Here is a 26,618-nt window from a genome sequence, read left to right on the forward strand (position 1 = left end):
AAAAATACAAATAAATAAATGTTTTTTTTTTTTTTTTTAATGATTAGCAAATAGAAGGATTTTAGTTTAAGAGATGGAAAGTTAGTTATTTTTTTAATTTATTTTCTTTTTATTTTCCATATATATTAGCTATATAAAAGCACCACAATTTATTAAAACATTCATAATATTTATATATATATATATATATATATATATATATATATATATATATATATATATATATATATAAAATAAAAAAAATAAAAACTTCCATTGATAATTAATTTATAAATTGAAAAGAAATAACAAAAAATATATATTTCTTTACTTTATGTGCCACCTTTATTTATTTATTTTATTTTTTATTTATTCCAGCTTTATGCTCTAGTGAACATAAAAATAAATAATAAATAATAAAATTGGTGGAGTATTTGTGAAAATCTGAAAAAGACAATGGAGGATATATTATATTCCATGTTCATTCTTATTTTATTTTTTTTAAATCAGAAAATGGAAAGAAAAGTAATGTTTTGAAAAATACCTAAAAATCCCATAAGAGCTTATGTTCAAAGTGGACAATATCATACCATTGTGGAGAGTCGTGTTCGTCTAACAAGTTTTACGTTTCTCGAAGCAAATAGAAAATAGAGATTCGACTCCAAAATTGGCCACCATAAAGATATTTATCGTTGATTCATTCATGGTGTCTCTCTAAATATAAACACAGCACATTCGTCAACTCAATTATATCTAATTTAAATCAAACGAAGTTGAAGAAGTTGAAAGTAGGGTTTTGACTCGTGAATTGGATTCCATGGACGGAATTACAGGTTTCAATTCAAAAATAGGTCCTCGAATCCTAAATTGATCCAATTAAAGGAGTACCATTTGTTCATCTATGATGCGGCCAAATCTTACGTAAAAGGAGTGAACATTCTCAATACTGTGTGATTTTCATGAACATATATATGCACGAGATCTCATGTACAAAACACTAGTTTAGTAACATGACGTAACATATAACATTTGTATTCATAAACGTCACATTTTACCATACATGATCCATGTACTTTCATTCTCACCGCTTAACATACACTTAAAAAAAACATGATTTAATTAATTTAAATAGAAAATAATTGCAATTAATATAATCTTAAACAAATAATTTTTGGATGGAGAAGTTGATTTGGGTGTTTATAAATGATAAGGCTTAGTTAAAAAAATAAAGCTTGATTTTGATGAGATTATTTTTATTATAAATATTAAATTGTTAGAAAATTAAAATATTTCCTCAAGATTATTAAAAAAAAAATAATAATAATAAAAAGATTACATGCATTACACACAGCAAAACACATTTTTCTTAAAATTTAAACACATACATTATATATATTTTTTATTAAGACAATTTACTTTTTCTGTAAAAAAAAAAAAAGAATTTTTAATTAAAAAAAAAAGCTCAATATAAGAGAAATTAAGAAACAAAAACATTAAACTAACTAAAAAAAAGACCGTTAGCAAATAAATATTGCCAGAAGAAAAGAAAAGAAAAAAAAAAAAAAAAAAAAAAAAAAAAAAAAGAAGAAAGAAAAGCGACCGTTAGCAAATTTTTATATTTTATTTATTTATTTGTCAAATGAGAGATTATAAATAGTTTCGAGAGTCTTCTCGACTTCAAAACAAGGAAGAACCCTGAATGTCTTCTATTCCTCCTCCAGGGGAGAGCGTTTAAGCGAAGAAATCAGTGTTCCGCGATAAATTTCAGTAGAAACTAGAGGAATTTGAACTTCAATTTTCGTGTCTGCTGTGTTTTTTTGAAGCTGAGATGGATCCTGAAACTGCCCTACAGCTTGTAAAGCACGGTGCGACGATTCTCCTCCTCGACGTTCCTCAGTACACGCTTATTGGAATTGATACTCAGGTCAGTCAGATAAAGGCATCTTCTGTTTTTTTGTTTGTTTTTCTTTCTCTGAAGAAGTTTCGAGGTACTGTTGGGGAAGGAATAGATGTTTAATCATTCTAGCTAAGGACAAACTGCTATTGCTGCTACTGGCTGAAATTTGTGACTGCAATGTTAGGTTCTGTGGAACTTGAACGAAAAATTGATTCTCTGTTACACGTTACTTCTCTATTTCCAGTAATTTTTATCTGAAATTGGTCAAAATCTGTACGCGCTTCTTGTTCGGTTGGCTGAAGAGCCACCTTATTTCATAGTTTTAGACGCTAATACGTCAATATTTTTTGCCGCGTATTGTTTTCAGTGTTTTGTTTTTGTGGTGGATAGTAGTCCTCCATATTGCTGGCTGAAAAGTCATGTTACGGCCTGATTTCATAGTTTTAACTGCTAATACTTCAGAATTTTCGATTAAATATTGTTTCACGTTACTCTTACTCCTCCCCTTCCAATTAATGTGAGAAGAAAATGGCCAAAACCACCAAAAGTGTTTTGTTGGGCTAGTAGAAAAGCCAAATCATGAGTCGATTTCATAGCCATAGCAGCTAATTCTTGGAATTTTTGATTAAATCTTGTATTCAACGTTTTGGGCAATGTTTCTTCTCACCGTTTATGTCACTCCAGTATTCCTATCATTTTTAGTTGAAAACTTGCAAAAACCACTATACACTTTTTGACTTCTTTGCAAGAGCTCAATTCATGGTTTTTTTAGCATCTGATAATTATTATATTACTTATTAATATTGTTTTCAATGTTTATTTTTGTTATGGGCGTGGTTCCCACGGCATATCATACTGCATTTCCCAGCATTGTTAGAATAAATTGGCTGAAACCACTGCATACTTGTTATTTGGCTGGCAGGAAAGCCACATTAGGAGCTGGTTTCATAGTTCTAGCCACCAATATTTATATTCTGACTAAAATTTGTTTCCATGTTTATTTTGGCTGCTTTATTCTCACCACGAGTGAAGTTTTTAGACATTGCTTTTGAGCATTCAGTGGTAGGCTAAATTCTATTATAAAATGAATCTCAATGAGATTTGAATAGCTTCACACTTAGTTTGAGTAATTTGCAGTAATTATTGCACTAAAGTAGCTTAATTTAATTTATTTAGAGTGACTAATAGTTGTTTGCCTTCTTAAGATGTTCTCTGTAGGGCCTTCTTTCAAAGGTATAAAGATGATTCCTCCAGGACCACATTTTCTTTATTACAGCTCATCGAGCAGGTGTGATATCATTAATCAGGTTATGTAGATATATCTATTGTATTGTTGCAGACTATGACTTACATGATGTGACGCATTTGATCAGTTCTTATAAAGATGTCATACCATGCATCATACATTTTATTCTTACTGCTCATGTCCTCCATGACCTGTGTAGCCTTGCCTTACATTCTGCATCACTTTGATAATTGTTTGTCTAATTCTAACTTTATATGACATCTTAGCAACCTAATGCTTTATACGTTGTTGTATCATTAATCAGTTCATAGATACTATATCTTTTCAACAGTACAAACTATCAGATGCTATATTTCTCCTTCTTCTTCTTCTTTTATTCATTCATTTTTATCAAGAAAACCTACGTGCGTGCGATATTTCCTTCAACTGCCTATGTAAAGATGATGCATCACATTGATAATTGCTTGTCTAAGTCCATCTTTACCTTATGTTTATTTTGCAACATCATATGCTATGATGTTAATCGAGCTCTATAGATACTTATATGTAGTTAATTGTGACAGGCTTATAACTAGATATATCTAGTTAATTGGTTCATAATAACTTTACACGACTCATCTATTTAATTGTAAAAAGGAGATGACATATGACATCAATTATTGACCCTTGTGTTTATGTATTGTAGTTAACTCTTCATTTATTAATCCATTATGTTTAATGAAAAGGAAAGGACTAAAAGCATGTGAGAGATCAAAAAATTTATAGAAAGGCCATCCAATTGGTCCAACATGAAAGAAACAATCCTATTTTGCTCCGATGAAAGATTTTTGGAAAAAGAAATACTCTTTTAGTCCCTTTGAATTTTAAAATATTACACTTTACTCCTGAGATTTGAGTTTATTTTCCATTTGGGTGATAGGCTTCAAAGTGTTGCATTTTACCCTTTTATTTTGAGTTTAGTTTCTGTTTGGTTCCTACATTTCAAATTGTTGCAGCACCATCCCATTTCTTTACATTTTAAAAAATCCATTGATTGAAATTATCAGAATAAGGGAGTTCAAATTCAAAAAATTCATAACAATTCTAATTAAAAAAAGAAAAGAAAAGAAAGAATGCCATTTCCAAGCTCATATTTTCACATACAGTCAAAGGATGGTTAAGGGAAAAAATGAAAACTAATTGGGTGGGTTCCAATTATTTCTTGGCCCTTTTCAAGATCCTGGTGAACTGGAAGTTCTTCTCGGAAGGCAGTAGACATACCCTTATCCAGTCTGTCTTGAGTTGGATTCCAACCTATTTCTTAGCCCTTTTTAGGATCCAATGTCGGTGAGTAAAACTTTCAAGTAGGGTAGGAGGTATTTCCTCTGGAAAGAGGGTTGAAGACGGGAAAAGATGCACACTTAATAAAGAGGGGGATGGTTGCAAAGCATGTGGACTTTGGGGTTCTAGGGATTGGAAATGTGAGAGCCTGCAACAAGGCTCTTTTCACTCGGTTGTGGCAGTTTCATCAGAAGTCCAATTCCTTTTGGCATAAGGTTAAACTGAGAAAATTCGGCACGGCCCTATCTGAGTGGACCTTGAATGAAGTCAGAGTACAGTTATTCTATTAAAAAAAGAAAAGAAAAAAAGAAGGCATAAGAAAAAGTGACAATACCTATAATTGAATACAGTATCAAATTGTATTACAAAGAGTCAAATGCCCCTTGCTATACTGAAGCACCTCCAACAGTCTGAGTTTCTTAGGAATCTTGTCAATCACAAACTACCAAAAAGAATTTTGTTTTGGTTACCAAGTGGACACTCAAGGTAAAGGAATGGCGAAGATTCAACTTTGCTAGTCAAGGAGGCATGTTTTGGAAGAATCTTAGAGGGAGGAGATCTTCCTTATTACGTGATTTCATCTAGCCCAAGTAACAAATTTTGTTTAGTAAATTTAGAGACATACAAGTACCCTGAGAGATTTGACATAACCAAAAATAGATGGTGGCACATATATTCAAAGATTAGACAAATAGGAGCTCAGATTGATTTGAATGCATTGGTGAAGAGAAGTTAGGATTGTCCACAATCAACTAATAGAAGGAACAATTATTAATTTCAAATGTGTGATAGATAAACTATTATGGAGAGTTTGGAGAAACAATTGCCTTCAATTATACATGAATTTGGGAAGAGAAGGAAGGGGAGAACTTAATTTGAAATGCAAGAAAGCTAGGAATAACATTTATGAGAATATATAATAACTAGGATTCATGTATCAAAATCTTCCATCATTTGAGAAAGGCTTAATTGAAATGCACGAAAGAACGAAACAAGGTAGGTTTGTGAGAATAGGTTGATTTAAGGTCCATGCATTAAATCCTCTATCAATTAAAAGTTTCAGTTTTCCTGTTCAAAAAACAAAGAAGTTATCCATAACTTTTTTATGAGAACTATTTTATCTATATCCTTTGTTCTAAAGATAGTTTTCCTGACTGTGTATAAATTTATTCTATAATATTTATGTGTAGAGAAGGCAGAGAGTTTTCACCAATTACTGGCTTTTTTGTAGATGCTGGTTCCTCTGAGGTTTGACTTCTCATATACTTCAATTACTGGCAGAGAGTTTTCACCAATTACTGGCTTTTTTGTAAATGATGTTCACATGTAAATGATGTTCAAGTCCTATTAACATTTGAGTGGATTGCTTGCTTCTACCCCGCTGGGTATCGTTCTGGTTGATCAAATTATAAAAAAGATAAAAGAATAGCAAAAGGAAAGGAAAAAAGTGTACCAGTTTTATTTTATTTTTTAAATAATGAAAGCCAATGACTAGCGTGGAACAGGAACAATGTATTAGGCTTTAAATGGCTTCTCTCTCTCTTTTTTTTTTTTTTTTTTTTTTTTTTTTTTTTTTTTTTTTTTTTTTTTTTTTTTTTTTTTTTTTTNACCTAAAATTTTCCACCACACTTCCAGTTTCAGTCTTTATGATTTGTTTGCTTTTGAAACCCTGCATTGCTAAAATGTGTTGATGGTTCATTTACGAATTTTTAGTCTTGGAAATTTCCCATGCGTGCATTTGAGGTGGAACTTCCTATTTTTGGTTGAAATAGGTTATTGTTCGTAAGTGGGATCAGAGGGAGGAGCGACTTGTTAAAGTATCAGAAGAAGAGGTTTGCATTTTATTTATTTATTTATTTATTCAAGATTCATTAGTATTTAGTAGTTAGAAGCTATAAAAATTCATTAAGGAATTGAGTCTTTTTGCAAGAGTTTTATCTTAGAGTTTATGAAGTGATGTAGCAAGTTTGATTTGTTAAAAGTTAGAAACTTTAGGAGCTAGGCCCAGCAAGGTGTATGTTCACCAACAATGGCCTTCAATTTTTCTGCCTCAAAACAGACCGAACAAAGTCCTCTGATTGATATTTTACCTATTGATATTTTTATCCCTCAAATAGGAGCAGCGATTTGGGGAAGCAGTTAGACAACTAGAGTTCGACAGACAACTTGGTCCGTATAATTTGGGCCAATATGGAGAATGGAAGCGAATATCTAACCACATCAACTGTACCACAATTAAACGACTAGGCATGCACCCTTTTCTATTTCAGTGTCTCGTACGTGTACAGTTTACTTTTTGCTGCATTTTTGCGTGTAAAGTTTCTTTTACTTTTTGTGGCCTTGGCTATGATTATTTGGCAAAGATTGGAGTAAAAAGTATTATTATTGATGATAAGTCTCGTGATAATTCTACATAGTTTGTTTTGATTGAGTTAGGCAATTTTATGCATGATTTTGGCCACGATAATTGTATCATAATTTACCACCTTATCGAAGTACTAGCTGTGCAAGAATTTGAAAAATTATCATAACCCCAAATATTCATTTCTATTTGTTTCTTTAGTTACTTCCTCTGTCTTTTCTCATTCCCTTTTTATATTTTGCTAAGCCTTTCCCCTCGCCGTTCTACATATTGTTTTTTTTTTTCTCTTTTTTTTTTTTCTAGCATCTTGATTGGTTTGTTTGTTTCATTGTGGGGTTCATAGCTCCAAAAAGCTGTAATGTTTCTGTTAAAGTTTGAGAAGGAAGACTGTAATTCATTAGAAAGTTCAACATTTCCTATTGCTGTCCTGATTAGTATAGGTGTTGACATTCGTATGTTGAAACATTAGTTGTATTTTATCTTATTATTTATTTTTATCAAAAGTATTATAATGCTCAAGGAGGTAAGCCACATTCAAGCTACCATGTTCGTTTGCCATTTTGACAAATAGAAAATGAGAGAAGGTTTAGCTTGGTAGAAAAAGAACTCCAAGGAAGAAAACACGAAGTATGGTTATAGGCTGAGTTTGGCCAATGGGCTAAACTTATGGGCTTATCCCACCCTTTTAGGGTTGTCTCCTATAGGATCTCAACAAAGCTCTAAATTGGACTTAAATCTCGATTCTGCACCTGGTTTGTAGCCGATCGGGGTGTGATAATGTTACCCATACAGCAGGTCATATTCTTGTGGATTGGTGTTATCTCTTAGTTAGTGTTGTGACTCTTTTTGAGGGGCTGTTTCTCTCATGACATGTATTTTCTTTCATATTTTTTTAATGAAATCTTGGTTTCTTATTAGAGAAAAAAGGTTTTTATGTGTCGTGAAGAGAAGAGATGGTTTGTTAATTATTTAGCTTTTTTTCTTTCTTAGTATCGTAACTTTTTGAAAAAGAAAAATACATACCCCCCCCCCCCCCCCAAAAAAAANATGTATATATAGAGAGGGGGAGGTCTTTATTTTGTAGCTTTTGAAACTCACGTATTGTCTTGTCACGCTTAGTTACAGATGTAACCTGCATATGAAAAGTTCATTTTGTTTCTTGTTAAAAATAATAATAATTATATTCATATTTCCAGACAATGTATTTAATGTACAGAACCTATTGGAGGTGACATTAGCGTGGCTTGTGAACCTGGAATTTCTCAAAGCACTTCCAAGTCTGCAATTGAGAAAGTCCTGGATGATCAGTTGAAGGCTAGTAAGTTTGCAATGCATGTTGATTCGTCTCAGAGGAGAAAATGTTATTACACAGAAATTCCCCATGTTATCAAACAGAGAGGAGTTCATGGGCAAGAACTTACTAATTTGAATCTTGATAAGGTAATTAGTACTGGTATGAATTCTTCAACATATGACCTTGCTGAAAAATCATTTTGTTGCAACAGTTGTTTTTGGGAATTGTTTCTTAATTTGGTTATGATTGTTATGACTTTTGTAGACTTTACTACTCGAAAAGTTACTGAAAAAGGATTTTGGAGGTTCAGAGGACTTACTCCTTGGGGAGCTACAGTTTGCATTCGTTGTATTTTTGGTTAGTATTGCCGTGGACAAGAGTTTTCTCCTTTTGTTGGCAGATCTTTGTAACGTCTAACGTTGTGCAGATGGGACAATCACTTGAAGGATTCCTACAGTGGAAATCATTAGTTAGCCTGTTTTTTGAGTGTACAGAAGCTGTAAGTATTCCATTCCAACTATGACGTGTAACTTTTGGGTAACTTTTTTTTTTCTGATTGAACTTTTGTATAAGAGTTCCACCTTTTCTTAGACTATTTTGTTCAAGAGAAACTTTCTTCTACCATTCCTCATATTTGGAGCAATTTTTTATTTGTTTGTAATGTAAGCTTGTTTCATTGATTGTAATTAGTACTTAGTGTACATGATTACAACTAAGAAACATATTTACAACCAACCATTCTACTACTACTACCATATGCATTTTTAAAAATGGTGAAAACAAATAATGCAATTCTATTTTCTACTAAATCCTCTGTTTTTCTTTTTTTTACAAGAGACAATTTCATTGATGATTGGAATTTACAAAAGGAATGTAATATCCATGATGTTTATAAAAGACATTTCTAATTTACAACGTAGGAGGTATATCTATAGGAAGCAAAAATATTAGACTCTTAGCATTGGGTTGGAATGTGAATTCTCTTTCCATATTTCCTCTTTTACTGGTTCTTTTCTAGATGGAGTTACTTTTTAGGCATAAGGATGTCTTGATTTTTTGACTGATATTTCTTCCATTTTATTGGCTAAATTTCTATTTCTATTTCTGTTTTTTTATTTTATTTATTTTTATTTATAAAAAAGACCATATTGCAGACGATCCATGAATTCCTATTCATTTTCTCCCTTGACTTTGCTGAAAATCCTTTGCTTTATGTTCTATCTTTTTGTTCCGTGGGAGTTCAAAATTTTTGGGACATGGTTAGGCTACAATTTTTTTCCTGCCCAGGTTATTTCTTTTTGTTGCGACATATCTCTCTGCATGCCAGATTGTACCCTTAGTTTGTGAGGTTATCTGAACTTGGATGAAAAAGAATAGGGGCATAGTTTGCTTTTCTTGTTCTAGCTGAGTGGTATTTTGTCAATCCACATTTTAAGAATTCACATTTTGTTGCAGCCTTTTTGCACAAGGAGTCAACTATTTACAAAGGTGTGTTCGGTGACTTTTAATTATTTTGAATGTTATTGTTTTGTTCCCTTCTTGTGTATTGCTGTCATGTTGCACTGTTCACGGTGGAGGTAGATGCACAACTTTTAGAAACTGTGGGATGTCACTCTTCAAATAAAGGAGCTATCTTGATTATCTAATGAGGCCTTATCCCAGCTTATAAAAAAAGTTTATCTTCTTTTCTTGCGTTGACACATGGGAAAAACTGACACTTTCGAATTCCATAATGGAGGACCAATCACTTGCGGTATTAATTGTTTTTTTATTTTTTATTATGCCAGGAAGGGTGCATGAGGAATTTTATGTACTTTTGGCTTTCTTTTGCTGAAAATTGTAAATCATCTTTCTAGATGCTTTAGGTTGGCATGCCTTACTAATCCTACACATTGAATGAGAACTCACCAGTTCTTTAACAAATATCAGAGCTGAAAATGCGCTCACCACTTTTGGTAGCCTTCATTATTTGTGTTAATTGTTCCTTTCAGATTGCTTTCTTATATCCTATTATTGGGTACTTCTATTCACAACCGTCTAATTTAGACTCCAACAGTCTTCATGACCTAACTAGCATAGAACACACATGGAAGCTTTAAAAGAAAATTTGGAAGGCTTCTTTTCAAGATAATCTACTATGTATTGATACCACTTTTGTGCATAATCCAGACAAGAATACCAATCTTTCTTGGGGTTTTGGTCTTCCAAATAGCTCTGAATAATTTGGTTGGCATAGAAGGGGGGAGGGATTTTGGTCTATCCAGAGGCATCCTCCACCCTCAAGAATTTTCAGAATTACTATAAGAAACTAATTCCAGCATGTATAAAAGGGATCTAGCTCATTAGTCTCGACTTCTTATGAAGGTCTTGTAATTCAAGAACCATGGACACCGACACGACAATCACTTGTTAGTTTCTAAAGCAGTAGTATTGGACATGGATACATTGAGACATAATTTTTAAAGAGAAAAAATACTCCTTTGGTCCATAAAATTTAAGGTTGGCATCTATTTGGTTTTTGGTGTTTGGAAAGTGGTTCTAAATGATCTCTGAGCTTACTTGATTGACGAAAAGATAATGCGGCCATTTTGTGGTGATTGGACTAGATTTAGGGGGCAAAACATATTCATCTTGTATTCTTTGTTTGGGAGATTAGACTATAAGGTAACAAAATGCGGTGACATCTTCTTCCCCATTTTCTTTCCTTTTCTTTCCTTTTACATCTTCTGGATGAAACTTACTACTATTGCGCCCCTTTCTTTCTTGCGATTGTAGTCATATCTCATTGAGGCTTGTCCTCCTTGCTTGGCCTTGTTGGTTGGTATGGCCTAGAAGTGCGATCTAGTGTTCCTGATCTAGTTTACAGCCCCAAAACGTTGTTCATGTCATCTAACGTTGCCTAGAAGTGCGAGCTAGATAGTTGTAGATCTTCGATCAGTTAATTCTCTGGCCCAACTAGCATTAATGTACAGTTCTACCTGTCTTTTACGATTTTTTTCAATAATAGTCCATGACTTAGTGTCTTTCAAATATCTCAAGACCTAGTTTACAGCCCCAAGATGACATTCATTTGGATTGTTCATATACTGGCTAACAATGTTATACAAAGTTTGCAATGTTTGGCCTGGTATGTGAAAGATAAATTAGCCTTTGATACACGCCCTTGTCAATTGGAATAAATTAGCCAAGATGCCATTCATTTGGATTGTTCATATACTGGCTAACAATGTTATACAAAGTTTGCAATGTTTGGCCTGGTATGTGAAAGATAAATTAGCCTTTGATACACGCCCTTGTCAATTGGAATAAATTAGCCAAGATGCCATTCATTTGGATTGTTCATATACTGGCTAACAATGTTATACAAAGTTTGCAATGTTTGGCCTGGTATGTGAAAGATAAATTAGCCTTTGATACACGCCCTTGTCAATTGGAATAAATTAGCCAAGATGCCATTCATTTGGATTGTTCATATACTGGCTAACAATGTTATACAAAGTTTGCAATGTTTGGCCTGGTATGTGAAAGATAAATTAGCCTTTGATACACGCCCTTGTCAATTGGAATAAATTAGCCAAGATGCCATTCATTTGGATTGTTCATATACTGGCTAACAATGTTATACAAAGTTTGCAATGTTTGGCCTGGTATGTGAAAGATAAATTAGCCTTTGATACACGCCCTTGTCAATTGGAATAACCTCTTCACTTTGATGTAGAGCTAAATTTAAATCCGTAGATGTTTCACTAGATCTACACCCAAGACTTCTGGTATCCTTTAACGAATCTAGAATATAGTTTCAGAGAAATTACAATACCATTCTTGGATTGTGCCACTTCCATAGCCAAAAAAATATATCAAACTTTCCTAGTCTTTGAATTCAAACTCAGTTGATAGGCATCCTTTTAATGTTGAGAATCTCTTCTAGGTCATTCCGTGCAATGATAATATCATCCACGTATACAATCAAAATTGCAGTTTTGTCATTTGAGAATTTCACGAACAAGGTATGATTGACTTGACCTTGATAATAACCACTTTTATTCTGTGTTTTAGTGAATCTATCAAACCATGCGGGTCGGGACTGATTTATTCCATATAAAAACTTTCTCAACATGTACACCAAGTTTCCATTAGCCTTATCCTTCATTCCAAGGATAATTTGCATATAAACTTCTTCTTGAGGAGAGGAATCGAGAGGTTAAGAGGAGCTTCCAAACCTAATACTTTCTAACCCGTGTTTCTTCATTTGTGATTGCTGAAAACCAAGGTTGAAGTGGCTGCTTAAACCTTGTAGAAGACCACACACCAAAAACCTTAAAAGAAATCAGTGAACTGAGACCCACATACGAGAAAAAATTACCTATGAAAAATAACTAGAGCTTGAATGCACGACTCAAGCAAGGGAATTGATGGTCATCATCAACGAATGACCCAAACAACCATGAACAGCCACAGACACGAATGAAATAAGGGTTAGAACAGAATGCCATGAATCAATCCATAACATGAACAAAAACATTGTGCAAACATAACCAGTGTGTGACTAGGTTGGTGACAAAAGGACGAGAAGTAGAAAGAATGCAATGAATGAACGGATTTGGTGGAGGCAAGCGAATACAATTTTCTTGTCCATCCAAGTAAATTCATAGGTGTAATTAGGCTAGTAGTTTAAGAATATTATTATATACGGATTAGAAATTGTTACGGAATCTCTCTTTTCATTAGTAATATTTTTGTTCTTTAGTTTTTAGGGTTGGCCTACATAGGCTAGGCTTGAATTTTAGTGTCAACCATGTCTAAGCATGTTCTGCTGTGTGCAAGTTGTGTATAACCCTAATTAATTTCTAATAAATGGAACGTTTTAGCATAAATGCTGGTGAAATCTTGCTTGCACTTTCTTCTGTTACGATTAACTTTGTTCTGTTCTGTTTATATGTCTGACATTTTCAAGAATTATTGCAGTTCATTAAGGTCATCTACCATCAATTGAAATTTGGATTAGAGAAAGATCATTCTAATGACAAGGGTCGATCATCAACAATTTTAGATGAATCGTGGTTTTCTGCTGATAGTTTCTTATATCATCTATGTAAGGTAAGGTAGTATCATGATCATTTTAAAACCCCTTGCTTACCCAAAAGTTAAAAGTTTATAGACGGGATTTATAATTCCTTATGCATATTCTTAACGTTCCTCCTCATTTGTGGGCTTGGAAATTAACACAAAGCTTAACAAGTGATCGCTAATGTTAATTGGTCAGAAAATGATTCAAACACGTAATCTCTTGTGCAAGCTAATTTATTCTATCTATTTAATATTATATCCATATTCTATCACACCTATCATTCATGTATTTTGAAATTATCCTTATGTTACACTCACTCCAGTTATCTATGGTGAGTGAGTATTCAATTATTTGAGATCCATATATGTTACATTTTGATTCTCTGACTTGTTTATTGCAGGTTAATGCTGAATTAATTTTTTTTAATGGGTGATGTTATTGAGATTTACATTTGCCTATTACCTAAAATATGATCAATATCATGCAGGATTTCTTCTCATTGGTGCTGGAGGCTCCAGTTGTTGATGGGGATCTTCTGACATGGGTATGTGCATCGAACTTTTTTCATATAATTATTCTGTTGTGGGTATGTGCATCGAGCATATTTCATATAATTTTTACCTGGTTGTTCTAACCATTTCCAAGATGCAGGTTTGAAATTTAACAAAATCTCAAAAGATTTTATGGGCATACTCCAAATTTTTATACGGTGGTATTATATTGTGAATTCAAGTGTTCAAGCCTACACGAATTTGGTATAGGCCCTCAGATTTATTCATGTTCTAGTACGTTTAAAGCCTCCCAAGAAAATGAAAATTTCCATGTCCATCTTTAAGAACTTATAGGCAGTAAACTTTCTCCCCCACCACCTGTGTTTTCTTTTTGTGCATTGGCCTGCTATGTCTTCTCTCTATGAATTATTACTCATGGATGAGGCAAGTTCATGGTTTCTTTTGGCTCTATGATTCCTCCAGGGAGTTGTAAATGGTTTTCTCAACCATATCCTCGTTTCTTGCCTGAGCACCAGTTTCTTATTTCTTTCTTGGCATCATCCAATTTAAGCGATGTTCTATCAAGTGCTTTAGATTCTTGAGGGCTCATTTTATAATGGAGAAGGTGAGGCAGTATTGTGCCAAGGATGAAGTCAATCTGGTGCGGCACGTTCCTCAAAGGATCAAAGATGGATATTTCGTAAGTAAACATTCCTCCTCGTTAGTATGAAATTGTTGGGTTGCAGGGACATGTCTCCTTTTACTACCAAACCCCATCTTCTCCTTGGGAGATGAACTGTTTCACTCATAGTACCGTGAATTTGTCCCCCCCTCCACCCCCCCAAAAAAAAAAGTTCTCTGCTTTTTTCCGGATTCTTACTTCAGAGTCCTCATCTGATTTTCATCTGAGAACGGATTCAATATCGTTTCTTCCTTAGCCTTCAACCGATTCTTCTTATAGTCATCAATCTAGTACATCAGTTTTTCAGCTTTTGGTTCTGGATCTAATGAGTTGTGTCAACCATAGATGCTTTTGTACCTGGGTCAAGAAGGGTATTTTCTTTATTGAAGACATGGCCAACAAGCTGGTGATCCCCCCTTTTAATCTCATTTTCGTTGGTTCAAAAGTTCTTTGTGTGGATTTGCTTCATTATCCTGTGCAAATGAGTTTGGTCTATTCGATTATCAAAACGAAAATCTTATTTGAGTTGGTGTTTAGAATGTGCTGCTTGGCCTTCTTCTAGAGGTAGGAAATTGCTCAAAGTTCGAATGTTTTCGTAGGAGTTTGTTCAAGGACACATGTTCATCTTCAGTCAGGAGTGTTAGGGGACACCATGTTCTTTTTCCTTCTAGTATAGACTATGAATATCTTTATTCGACTCTTGAAGAGTGCTGGTCAATGATACTAGAGTTTTGGATGAAAGGATCATACAGTACAATCTTTGACATAGTTAAAGGTTTCATCGATTTCTGGCAAAGACGGTCCATCATTAGTTTTCCTTGGATTGCTGACATTTGCACCCTTTTATATTTGATACATAGTCAAGGAAGATACATTTGATAGTCATAACTTTACGGTTTTTTGGTTGATTATTTTGAACAAAGAATTTATCCGTAGGGGAATAAGAGAAAAGATCATTGTATCTAGAAAGTGTTTTAGAAGTTTTTGTAAAGGAGTTGGAAAATTGAGGGTTTAAGAAGGCATCCTATTTATGAGGGAGGTAGCTGTTTCTTGAAAAACTACTAATGTTCAAAAGTACAAGCTTCCCCACTGGGGATATAAAATGAAAGACAAAAAGCATAAAAAGCAGAATTAATTATCCCTTGAAATTATATTATTCTCTTTGAATTTCTATGCTGGAGTTTTTGTACCTCTATCTACTACTTTGTAACTCCCATGGTGATTTAATAATTATGGAAAGTGCTTAATTAATGCACTAAATTCCTCCGCCACAGACAAGGAAACTCAAGGAACTGCTAGAGAACAGCCTGGACTGGAAATTCCAAAACAACGCTACAAGTGATGGAATTTCTTTCGATGAAGATGATGAGGTCAGTCAATGTTTACCTTGCTATAATCTCTCTCTCTCTCTCTCTCACATATATGCCTATTTACTTTTGCAGTTTGCTCCTGTAGTTGTAGATTAGAGGCTGGATGATTCTAAGTCGTCATGAGGTCTCAAGTTATATATTTTAGTCTATAATGTTTTTTTTTCTTTTTCTTTTTTCCCCTTCAATTTAGCTTCTTATGCTTTATGATGAACGTTAAAATTTGTGGATAATGGTGGGTTTGACACAAATCTAGAAGAGTACTTGGCTTTTACAAATCTAAACATTAAGGGTTATAATATTTATCTAGCCTAGAACCTTGCCTCACTGTTCTACTGAACTTCTAGAGATCCTTTTCTGTGATCTAGACCATACACACCAAAAGAAAGAAAGAAAGAAAGAAGAGGACATTCTCATCCGTTAGAGAGAACAGTTAAATTAACTCCTAGGTTGTTTAATCAAACCTGAAATTCTGTGTACATATAGATGATACCTCTAGAATTCTTTTGCCATTTCTTACGGCCTTTAGTTAGTGCTTACGAGGGAGCCTCGATATATTTGTTTATCCACTTTGTTCTGGATGAATTGGGTTCATGAAATTCTATTATATTTTGGATTCTAAATTTTAAATAAATGGTTTAGGCTCGAAGTGATAATTGTCTTTTTCGTTTTTAGTTTTGATTTTTGAAATTTATGCTTGTTTTCTCCCACAATTTTTTTTACCTTAGTTTTTTTTTTAATTTTTTTTTTTACATAGAAAAGTTTGAATTTTTAGCCTAATTCTAGAAAGAAAAAAATAAATAGTTAGTTTTTTAAAATATTGATAGGAAGTGAATAACAAAACATTTTATGAATTTAATTTTCAAAGATTAAATAGTTTAATATATCTTTCTGTTTGTATAGGATGTTTTCTAGTTAGAGCTTTCATTCATAATCATAGCTCCAAAGATATTTGAATTATTTCAAACTAGTTGCAATTAGTTGTTTTTCTTCCATTTGGATGAAAACTTAATTTGTTTTGATCAGGTTGATTGTGAGAAATTTAAAATTGTAAATTACTTAACATAATTAAATCTCTTTGTGATAATTTAACTATATAAATGGTAAAATAAAAAAGTTTATGTACAAATTTAATTTTAGAGCGTTTGTATGATACAAACAATAAAGAGACTCTACCACCGGTCTGTTGCTTGTCAAACACACTCTAACATCTAAGTTAAATAAGGTTTGTATTATCATAGCTAGAATTATGATTTAGGTAGCATTCATTGTATTTGAGCCTCTTTTTTATTGACATGGATTTGATCTAAGGTTTTCAGTTTACTCTACTAATGATGTTGTACTCAAGACCCTTAGGCTTCGAGTTAGAACCATTTGAGTCTTTTAGACTAATCAACTAGACCAAATAAGGGATTGACCATTTTGCTCGATAATTGAGCTTATAAACTTAGGTGCCCAACCCCAATTGGACCTTGGGTCACGAAAAGCCTAATGAGTTAGGGCCTATCTCGTGCCCTTAGGGCTACGATGGCCTTCACTTGCATTAGTGTTCATAGGTTTGACCACTTGTTCTCTTGCAACTCTCACAAATTTCCGTCTAGATTAGGGAACATTTGATTTTTACATATCTCATCTGGCTTCATTCGACTCCAAAGGAGCTTGTCATTGGCAATATGATGATATTATCCCTTCCTATATTGTTTGCGTCTAAATCATTATATAGATGTTTTGGTGTTCTTTGCATCGACTAGAGGAAGTTTCTCCTACACCATATATAAAAAATCCTCAAGATTTGCATTATTTGTGGGCAACATTTCTCCTTGTTGCATTCCATTTAAACTATGATATCTTTTATTTGATCTTTCACAACCTTTTCGGGCTAAGTTGTAGCAACATTATTATTCTCTTTTTCCGCTAAGATTAGTATATTACGAAAAAAGAGGAACCTAGGTCAAAACATTAACTAGACAGAATAACTTACAATCTGAACCAAGCAAACCACGAGAAAAGATTTTGAGGGGTGAAGATCTAAACGATTCCAGTATTGAAGATGCTTTCGATTAGACAAAGTTATCAAATGATTCTTATTATTACATGAAATGCAGAAATGAGTATAGCTGAACGGCCTGTGAATTGAACTTGAAAAAGAAAAAATGCCCAAAACCCCAATTCTAGTTTCATTTCTTCCTCTCAAGCATTTGTTTGAACCAATGAGCCGACATCTTAGGGTACCTCTTGAGGTCATTTTTGTAGTCAACATACACAATGCCAAATCTGGAAGTGTACCCTGATAGCCATTCAAAGTTATCTAGCAATGACCAAGCGAAGTAACCCGTTACATTGGCACCTTTGTCGATGGCTCTTTTCATATTTTGCAAGTACGTCTTGAAGTACTCAATTCTCTCTAAATCGAAAAGTGCTTCGGGGAGTTGGATGTCGGGTGTATCTCTACCTGTCGATTTCAAAAAAATTGTCACAAAAAGTAAATCAAATGATTTCAATTATATACTCTTAAACTTTATAAAGTTTCTCGAAAAATTTTCGCCATCAAATTTATGAATAGAAAAAGTTGTAATGCTTATGTGTTGTTTAAATGAACCGATCTAAAGAATACATTAAGTACATTTGGAGATGCAAAAGCCTACCAAAATCATTTTGAAACAAACTTTACGAAACTTTTATACGCTAGGAGTATAACCCAAACCGACGTATTTTTTATAATTGAATATGTACTCGATTCTTACCGTTCTCCGAAACAATAACATTAGGGTTTCCATAGCGCTCTTTGACGTACATCAAGACTTTGTACATTCCCCATGGAACTTGGTAGAGCCAAAAAGTATGGGACTGAAAATTGATCATAATAGTATAGCAAAACTTTAAGCACTTAATAAAAAAGGAGCAATTAAACAAAGCAAATTAGTAACTATTCATTCAAAATAATGGGTTACCCGTGGACCAATTGGTACTCCATTCTTCTCATCTGTTTGTGTAAACCAAAAGGTAGAGAGTGAAAGAAAATGAAGGAAATTAGTAGGGAAAGAACGCAAAATTTACTAATAAAGTAGAACGTTCGAAAATTTAAACCGACGCTTCTCTTAGGAGTGTTAAAAAAAATTCAATGACCTAAAAAATTCAATCCAACCCAATTCAACCTAACCTAAATGGTACGGTTATTAACTTATTTAGTTGGGTCGAGTTCAAATAAACGAAAACTTTACCAATTGAGTTGGTTTATGCACTTCTAAATTATCTTTGATTTATTATTAATTTTAAAAAAATACATTTTTCTTTGTGATACTATATTAAAGGTAATTTTAAAAATATATATATGGTGAAATTGAACGTAATTTTGACTAAATATTTCAAAATAAATAAATAAATAAATGTTTTACGAATTAACATTTTATTTTTATTAAAAAAATTAAATAAACAACTCAAACAACCGAACTCAAAAACTTTATGATCACGTTGGATTGGGATTAAAACGGTGTTACAATTCAAATAAAAAAAATGTTTCAACTCGACCCAAATGAACTCGAAAATGCTTCGAAGTGATGTTTTTTATGTTTCAAAAGTCTTAGTTTTTGAGAGAGAGAGAGAGAGAGGATATTACAAGCAAAGCCAGCATGCCAATCATTCTGATAGCCAGGGGCAGGAGGATGAGGCGAATCTGGGTTGAACATATAGAAGCTGGTGTAATGGTTGATACCCAAAAAGTCTATGGATCCTTTCACCAAACCAACCTCTTCTTCACTGAACTTTGGTAGCCTTTCTTTCACTATTGCTTGCATTGTTCTTGGATATTTCCCATATGTAATTGGATGCAAAAACCTAAACCCACATCCAAAAAAACAAAAACTTGTTGAAAAATCACCTTTCAAACTCATCCCCAAACCTTAATTTCCTCAAATAATACCAGCCAAGGTGGAAATCTCTTGCTCTTTGTGCTGCATAATTGTCCTTTTTTCCCCTCGTTAGAGGCTCGTAGTGCACAAAATCCAATAGAATCCCTATTCGGCCTCCTTGTGCTTTCTGAAAATGGCTCGAGTCGAAATGAGTATAAACGGATTAATATGTCCCAAATCTTATGAGTCATGAAACTTGTAATTTTATACTTGGTCAATTGATCTGTTAACTCTAAAATTGAATTTTATGTGTAATAGAATCCTAAGGTTTCGATTTCATATATCGTACGAGAAAATACGTTTGGAGACGTAAGAACTTAAACGGCATAGAATCTAACAAAGTGATGTTGAGTTAAAAAGTTATTTACTTGGAAGTTGGTTCGATATGTATTCACAGCTGCAGCATGAGCGAGAATGATGTGGTGAGCTGCAATGTAAGGTTCAGTGCCGGAGTTTCCTTCCGTGCAATTTCCATACTCTTTAGAACACCTGCAAGGAGGGTTTATGCCATTGTCGAACCCTAATGCCGCTATCACTCTCGGTTCGTTGAACGTCATCCAATTCTTCACTCTATCTCCAAAGTGATCAAAGCAAAATTCGGCAAAATTTGCAAAATCCTTCCTACATTTCGTATAAAGTGAGATTCATTTTAGATACCCTTCGACTAAAAAAGAAAAAGACGGTACACTTTCAATTTTTACACCTATTTTCATTTTATTTTAACTTTGAAAATGAAACTTTTCATTGTTCAAGACCATAATTGAAACATACATCAAAATTCAGGGTATTTTGGTGTAATTTAACCTTTTCGTTTAAAAAAACTCGTTTTAAAATTCGATGGCATAATCGAAATAAACTTAAAAGTTCAAGGTATGTCGTATAATTTAATTTAATAATTATTTTCTTTTTTTTATCAAACTTACACAATTTGCTTCCCCAATAGACCTCCATATCTCTCTTGAAGTGCCAATGGAAGATCATAATGGTACAGATTTGCATATGGAGTAATACCTACAAAATAATTGTATATTATGAAAATAATATAGCCATAATCATAAAATAAATAATAATTAAAAAAATGAAATTATAACAGTAATTATATAAGAAAATTAAAAAAAAAAAACCCTATTATTCCAAATTTAAAATAAAATAATTACCTTGGTCAATCATATAATTAATCAATCTGTTGTAATAAGCAACACCTTTCCAATTTACTTCACCAGTTCCATCTATACAAAAATAAAAGAATATATATATATATATATATATATAACTAAAAGTGAATTTAATAATAATAATAAAATTAAATCAATCAATAATTTTAGGGTAATTACTTGGGAATATCCTCGGCCACGAGATCGAAAACCGATATGCATCGAAGTTCATTCTTTTCATAATATCAACGTCTTCCTGAATAATATCAATAAAAAAAATATCAAAAATTGAAAAACATGTTCGTTTTAAAATATATTAGTAGATAGAAATAAAAGACGGAGATCTTAAATTTTCAAAGATTACGAACCTTATATTTGTGATATTGATCTATTGCAACGTCTCCCGTGGCATTGCCAGCAATATTTCCTATTTAAATTCAAAATTATAAAGAAATTGGGGGAAAATAACCTTAGAAAAAACAAATAGTTAGAAAACATGTTACGAAACCTGGTATTTTAACGAAAGGATCCCAAATACTTTGTCCTCGACCCTCTTTGTTAGCCATTCCTTCTACTTGGTAAGCTGAAGTTGCCGTTCCAAACACAAATCCTTTTGCAAATGCATCTCTACTCAATCCTCCAGTATCGAACTTAATCTTCGAGAAATCGAAACCATAGGACAGATCGGTCGAGTCGATTTGACTTAGGTTAAAAAATACAAAAACAAAGAAGAATATACAACGAAGTTTCGTATTCATGATTGAGATAAAGCTAGCTTTGTTTTGATTTCAACTTGTTTGAGTTTATATAACATGATAACAACGTATTTATGATAATTTTTTTATATGATTTTGGAATCTTTAAGATTTTATAAATCTAGAATTTTTGTTTAATTAAAGTATTTTTGGGAAGAAAGGAAGAGTTTAAAGTAAGGTGTTGAATTGAATGAATTAAAAAATGAAATTGAAGCTGTTTTTTTTTGTTTATTTTCTTCCATTTTTGTAGGAAGTTTTAATATTTTATTCTATTAATGGTAATAAATTAATTTATAAGATAAAATTGTAATGAAAATATATTTGGATAGAATTTTTATCAACTCTTTGCTGAACATTAATGGTGGGGAATAATCTTATCCGTTAATTTGAGAATTTTTTATTTTTCATGAATTTTTAAAATAAAAAATAAAGAAATTAAATAATTATTAAATGAGACATATAAAAATATAAAAAATATTTTCCATAAACACTTGTGGAAACAAAATATATATATATATATATGTATATAATATGTTTTCTTTGCGTGTATTAAAATATTAAATTTAATATATTGTAACATATAAGATAAATACGTTGAAGCCTTCTTGGATTTGTGTTAAGAATGAGAAATAGAAATAGAATTGGGATCGAAAATATGATCTTCATTCATGTTTAACACGTTTAAATAGGATACAAACTATCAACTAATACCTAAAAATAGAAAAAATATATATCTAACTAAATCTGGTAAATACGGTTAATCAAATCTATACTAACAACTCCCTAAATATGTGAGATATATTCTAACTAATTATCACCGCAAAATATCCTCTTAATACTCCCCCTCAAGTTGGAGAGTGTATGTCGATCACACCCAACTTGTCCTTCAAAAAGTCAAATTGTTGTCTTCCCAAAGCTTTAGTAAAAACATCTGCCAATTGCATTTTGGTCGATACATAATACGGTTTGATGATTCCAGCTTGTAACTTTTCTCGAACTATATGACAATCTATTTCAATGTGTTTCGTACGTTCATGAAAAACTGGATTGGCTGCTATATGTAATGCTGCTTGATTATCACAATATAATAATGCTGGTTCGGACAGTGGAACATTCAAGTCTTGAAGAATGTATCTTAACCAAGTTAACTCTAAACAAGTATTTGCCATAGCTCGATACTCGGCTTCTGCTGATGATCTGGACACATTAGTCTGCTTTTTAGACTTCCAAGAAATAATTGAATTTCCGAGGAAAATGCAGAACCCAGAAATAGATCGTCTGGAAGTTCGACAACCACCCCAGTCAGAATCGCAATATGCCTGTAATCTTAAATTGTTTTCAGATGGCAGTAGAAGTCCTTGACCAGGAGTGCCTTTGATGTACCTCAGAACTCGAAGAGCTGCCTCCCAATGTGGTTTTCTTGGTTCATGCATAAATTGGCTAAGCATACGAACTGAATAAGCTATGTCAGGCCTAGTGACGGTCAAATATATTAATCTGCCAATCAACCGTCTGTATTTACTTGGATCATTCAACTTCTCTCCTTCAGTTAAAGAAAGTTTCAGATTTTGCTCCATAGGAAATTTGTCTGGACGTGCTCCTGTAAGACCTGTGTCTTGAAGTATGTCTAGAGCATACTTCCTTTGAGACATAAAAATTCCTTTTCTAGATCGAGAAAATTCAATGCCTAGAAAATATTTCAAATTTCCTAAATCTTTGATAAGAAATTTCTGGAGTAAACTAGTCTTGAGATATTGAATTTCTTCGAGATCATTGCCTGTCAACAGAATATCATCAACATAGATTAGAACTGCAGTGAAAGAAGTACCTTTACTCTTAGTAAACAAAGAGTAATCTGCTTTGGACTGAGTGTAGCCTGCATTTTGTATAGTTGTAGAAAATATGGAGAACCAATTGCGAGAAGCCTGTTTTAATCCATAAAGAGATTTATGGAGCCGACATACTGTATTCTCCCCCTGTCGGCGAAGACCTGGTGGTAAAGACATATAAACTTCCTCGTCTAGATTACCATGGAGAAAGGCATTTTGAACATCCAACTGATGGGTGAACCATTTTCGAGCAGCAGCAACAGTGAGTAAGCAACGAAGTGTAGTAAGTTTCGCTGTAGGGGAAAATGTTTCTGTGTAATCAATACCTTCAACCTGAGTGTATCCCTTTGCTACTAGTCGAGCTTTATAACGTTCAACAGAACCATCAGAGTTGTATTTAATTTTGTACACCCAACGACAACCAATAGCTTTATGACCAAGTGGTAGAGGAACGAGAGACCATGTATGATTACGTTCCAAAGCTGCAATTTCATCATTCATAGCCTGCTGCCATAACGGGTCGCCAACTGCCTCGTCATAGGTTTTAGGTTCTGTCTGGGATGTAATAAGAGCTAGAAAAGCACGTTGAGTAGGAGAAAAACGAGAGAATGAAAGGTAATGATGAAGGGGATACCTGGTGCCAGTGCCGGGACTTGAGCTAGAGGTTAAATGATTGGCTCCAGAAGACATCTCATAATCCTTATGCCAAGCTGGAGGCTGTTTAGTACGAGTAGAACGTCGAAGTGGAGCTGATGTATCAGGTGGGATAGGATTGGAATTAGTGGGCGAATCTGGAGAAGGTGGAGGAGACGACGGAGTAGGAGGTGAAGGAATAGAAGGTGGAGGATGGATGTTTGAGTAGGATGGATCATGAAGTGGTACAACAGGAGTCGAAGGAGCTAATGTCGAAGTTTGTGAAGCTGATGAAAAAGGAAAATCATCTTCACAAAATTTGACATCACGGCTGATAAAGAATTTGTGAGATTGCATGTCATACAACTTGTAACCTTTATGACCACAAGGATATCCTACGAAAACACAAGGAGTTGCCCTAGGTTCAAATTTTTGCTTAGGATGTACTATAGTTGCATAACATTTACAACCAAAAACTTTAAGATGATGAAATGTAGGTGGTCGTTTGTAGAGTGCTTCAAAGGGTGTCTTGTTAGATAATAATGGTGATGGCGTTCTATTTATAAGATAAACAGCCGTTAAAATGCACTCTCCCCAAAAATTAAGTGGAACCTGTGACTGAAAAAGAAGAGACCTAGCTACATTTAGGATATGGCGATGCTTGCGTTCTACGACTCCATTTTGTTGTGGAGTATAGACACAAGTGCGCTGAAATTCAATACCACAAGAAGTAAAGAATGGTTGCAAAGATAGGAACTCAGTCCCATTGTCTGATCGAACTATCTTGATAGTAGTATGAAATTGAGTTTGAACGAATTTAACAAAGTTCATTAACAAATGATGTACTTCTGACTTATGTTGCATTAAAAAAACCCAAGTACATCGAGTAAAATCATCAACAATAGTGAGAAAAAAACGCAAACCAGAATGGGTAGGAATTTTATGTGGTCCCCAAACATCACAATGTATCAGATCAAAAGCAGAATGGGTTGTTATTGAACTTCTTGGGAAAGACAACCTAGTTTGTTTTGCTAACGGGCAGATACTACAATTATGAGAATAACTCGCATTATTAAGATGCAATTGATCAGCTAGAAATTTAAAACGAGAAAAGGAAGGATGACCTAGGCGTAAATGCCACAAATCAGATGACTGAGATACTTGATGAGCTGAAGATTTGATTGGAGATGAAGAAATATGATAGAGACCTCCAAATTGTTTACCCGAGCCAATCATCTTCCCCGTAGCCAAGTCCTGCATAACACAAGAATCAGGATAGAAGGTGACATAACATTTCAAGTTATTGGTAAGTTTGCTGATCGACATTAGGTTTAAATTGAATGAAGGCACACATAAAACGTTGTTTAATTGAAGGTTAGGGCTAAGGGAAATATTGCCAGTATGTGACACACGTGCTGTCTCTCCATTAGGCAAATTTATTGTAGACATGATGGCAGCCTTTGGTTCAGTCATAACAGAAGATTTTGATACTATATGATCCGTAGCTCCACTATCGAGAATCCATGAATTAGAACTCGCAGAGTTAATAGATAATGTAGATATGGGAAGCAAACCTGCAACATTGACGTGATTGTCGGAATTACCAGAAGGGTGATGATTGATTGCAGATAAGGCTTGTGCTATCTGTCGTAATTGCTCAGAAGAAAAATTTGGAATGGAATTAGGTGACTGTTCTTCTGTATTCAACTGTGAAACATCGGCCATATTTGCAGATGATCGATATCCACGGTTATTGTGTTGATTGTCTTGTCTTGTCCTTCCAGAATTATTTTTCTGTCGACACCGATCTTCTGTATGGCCCCTTCTATCACAAAAGTTACAGTGAAACTTAAGAATTCGACACTCATTGATTGTATGACCACTTTTATTGCAGTGTTCACACAATTTGTCCTTGGCGAATTTTGAATATATTGTTTTCTTTTGCACTGCTGATGCAATCGAGATTTTCTCAGTAGGTTCGGAAGTTACCTGACGCTGCATCTCTTCTTGTACAAGTAATGAATAGGCTTGCCTCACATTAGGTAATGGAGACATCATCAATATGTTAGATCTCACCGTTTTATAAGACTGATTGAGCCCCATGAGCAATTGCATCAACTTGTCTTCTTCGCGTTGATCAATATGTATTTGACGTTGATTACAGGTAAATGGTGTGCGGTACGCTTCCAGTTCATCCCAGAGTGCTTTGAGCTTGGTGAAATATGTTGACAGTGCCATGGTTCCTTGTGACATCGTTGCTATCGAGTTTTGTATTTGAAAAATTGCTGGAGCATTCTTTTGTGAGAATTGATCGTGAAGATCAACCCACACTTGATGAGCTGTCTTGGCGTGAATAATGCCTTTAGCGATATCTGCTTCAACGGAATGAGTTAACCAAGATATTATCATACTGTTGCACTGATTCCAGAGTTCGAATTCGGTTGAATTTGCATCTTGGGACGGTTCCTCAATTGTGCCATCAATGAAGCCAATTTTCTTCTTGGCAATAAGAGCATGCATAACTGATTTACTCCAGGATTGGTAATTTGCTCCATTTAATTTGATTGGAACAAGTGAATATCCTGGCTGATCAGAGTGATGAATATAGTACGGATGTGTTAAATCAACATCCG

The 26,618-nt window shown here is 33.7% G+C and overlaps 3 protein-coding genes across 3 annotated transcripts; 1 reads left to right on the forward strand and 2 right to left on the reverse strand.

Annotated features, from left to right (window-relative positions):
* Positions 1–1,621: 1,621 nt before the first annotated feature.
* LOC111791107 (protein AAR2 homolog) lies at positions 1,622–16,020 on the forward strand. Its single transcript, XM_023672311.1, has 14 exons — positions 1,622–1,700; positions 1,803–1,903; positions 3,082–3,164; positions 5,633–5,690; positions 6,215–6,274; positions 6,560–6,689; positions 8,021–8,244; positions 8,363–8,455; positions 8,526–8,597; positions 9,554–9,586; positions 13,064–13,195; positions 13,654–13,710; positions 15,614–15,709; positions 15,782–16,020. The coding sequence occupies exons 1-14, from the start codon at positions 1,679–1,681 to the stop codon at positions 15,803–15,805; spliced, it is 1,185 nt and encodes a 394-aa protein (XP_023528079.1). The 5' UTR covers positions 1,622–1,678; the 3' UTR covers positions 15,806–16,020.
* Positions 16,021–17,831: 1,811 nt separating this feature from the next.
* LOC111791808 (beta-glucosidase 44-like) lies at positions 17,832–21,526 on the reverse strand. Its single transcript, XM_023673290.1, has 11 exons — positions 21,277–21,526; positions 21,137–21,195; positions 20,949–21,024; positions 20,772–20,843; positions 20,538–20,625; positions 19,983–20,235; positions 19,626–19,741; positions 19,323–19,540; positions 18,658–18,689; positions 18,451–18,553; positions 17,832–18,158 (listed from the first exon to the last, which is right to left on the reverse strand). Exons 1-11 carry the CDS (start codon positions 21,524–21,526, stop codon positions 17,884–17,886), a joined length of 1,542 nt encoding a protein of 513 aa, XP_023529058.1. The 3' UTR covers positions 17,832–17,883.
* A 3,672-nt stretch (positions 21,527–25,198) lies between these two features.
* LOC111791445 lies at positions 25,199–26,444 on the reverse strand. The gene is made up of 2 exons (XM_023672796.1): positions 25,560–26,444; positions 25,199–25,239 (listed from the first exon to the last, which is right to left on the reverse strand). The coding sequence occupies exons 1-2, from the start codon at positions 26,392–26,394 to the stop codon at positions 25,205–25,207; spliced, it is 870 nt and encodes a 289-aa protein (XP_023528564.1). The 5' UTR covers positions 26,395–26,444; the 3' UTR covers positions 25,199–25,204.
* Between the last annotated feature and the right edge of the window lie 174 nt (positions 26,445–26,618).

The sequence above is a fragment of the Cucurbita pepo genome, chromosome LG03, assembly GCF_002806865.2.
Source record: "Cucurbita pepo subsp. pepo cultivar mu-cu-16 chromosome LG03, ASM280686v2, whole genome shotgun sequence".
In the NCBI taxonomy this organism is placed as follows: domain Eukaryota; kingdom Viridiplantae; phylum Streptophyta; class Magnoliopsida; order Cucurbitales; family Cucurbitaceae; genus Cucurbita; species Cucurbita pepo.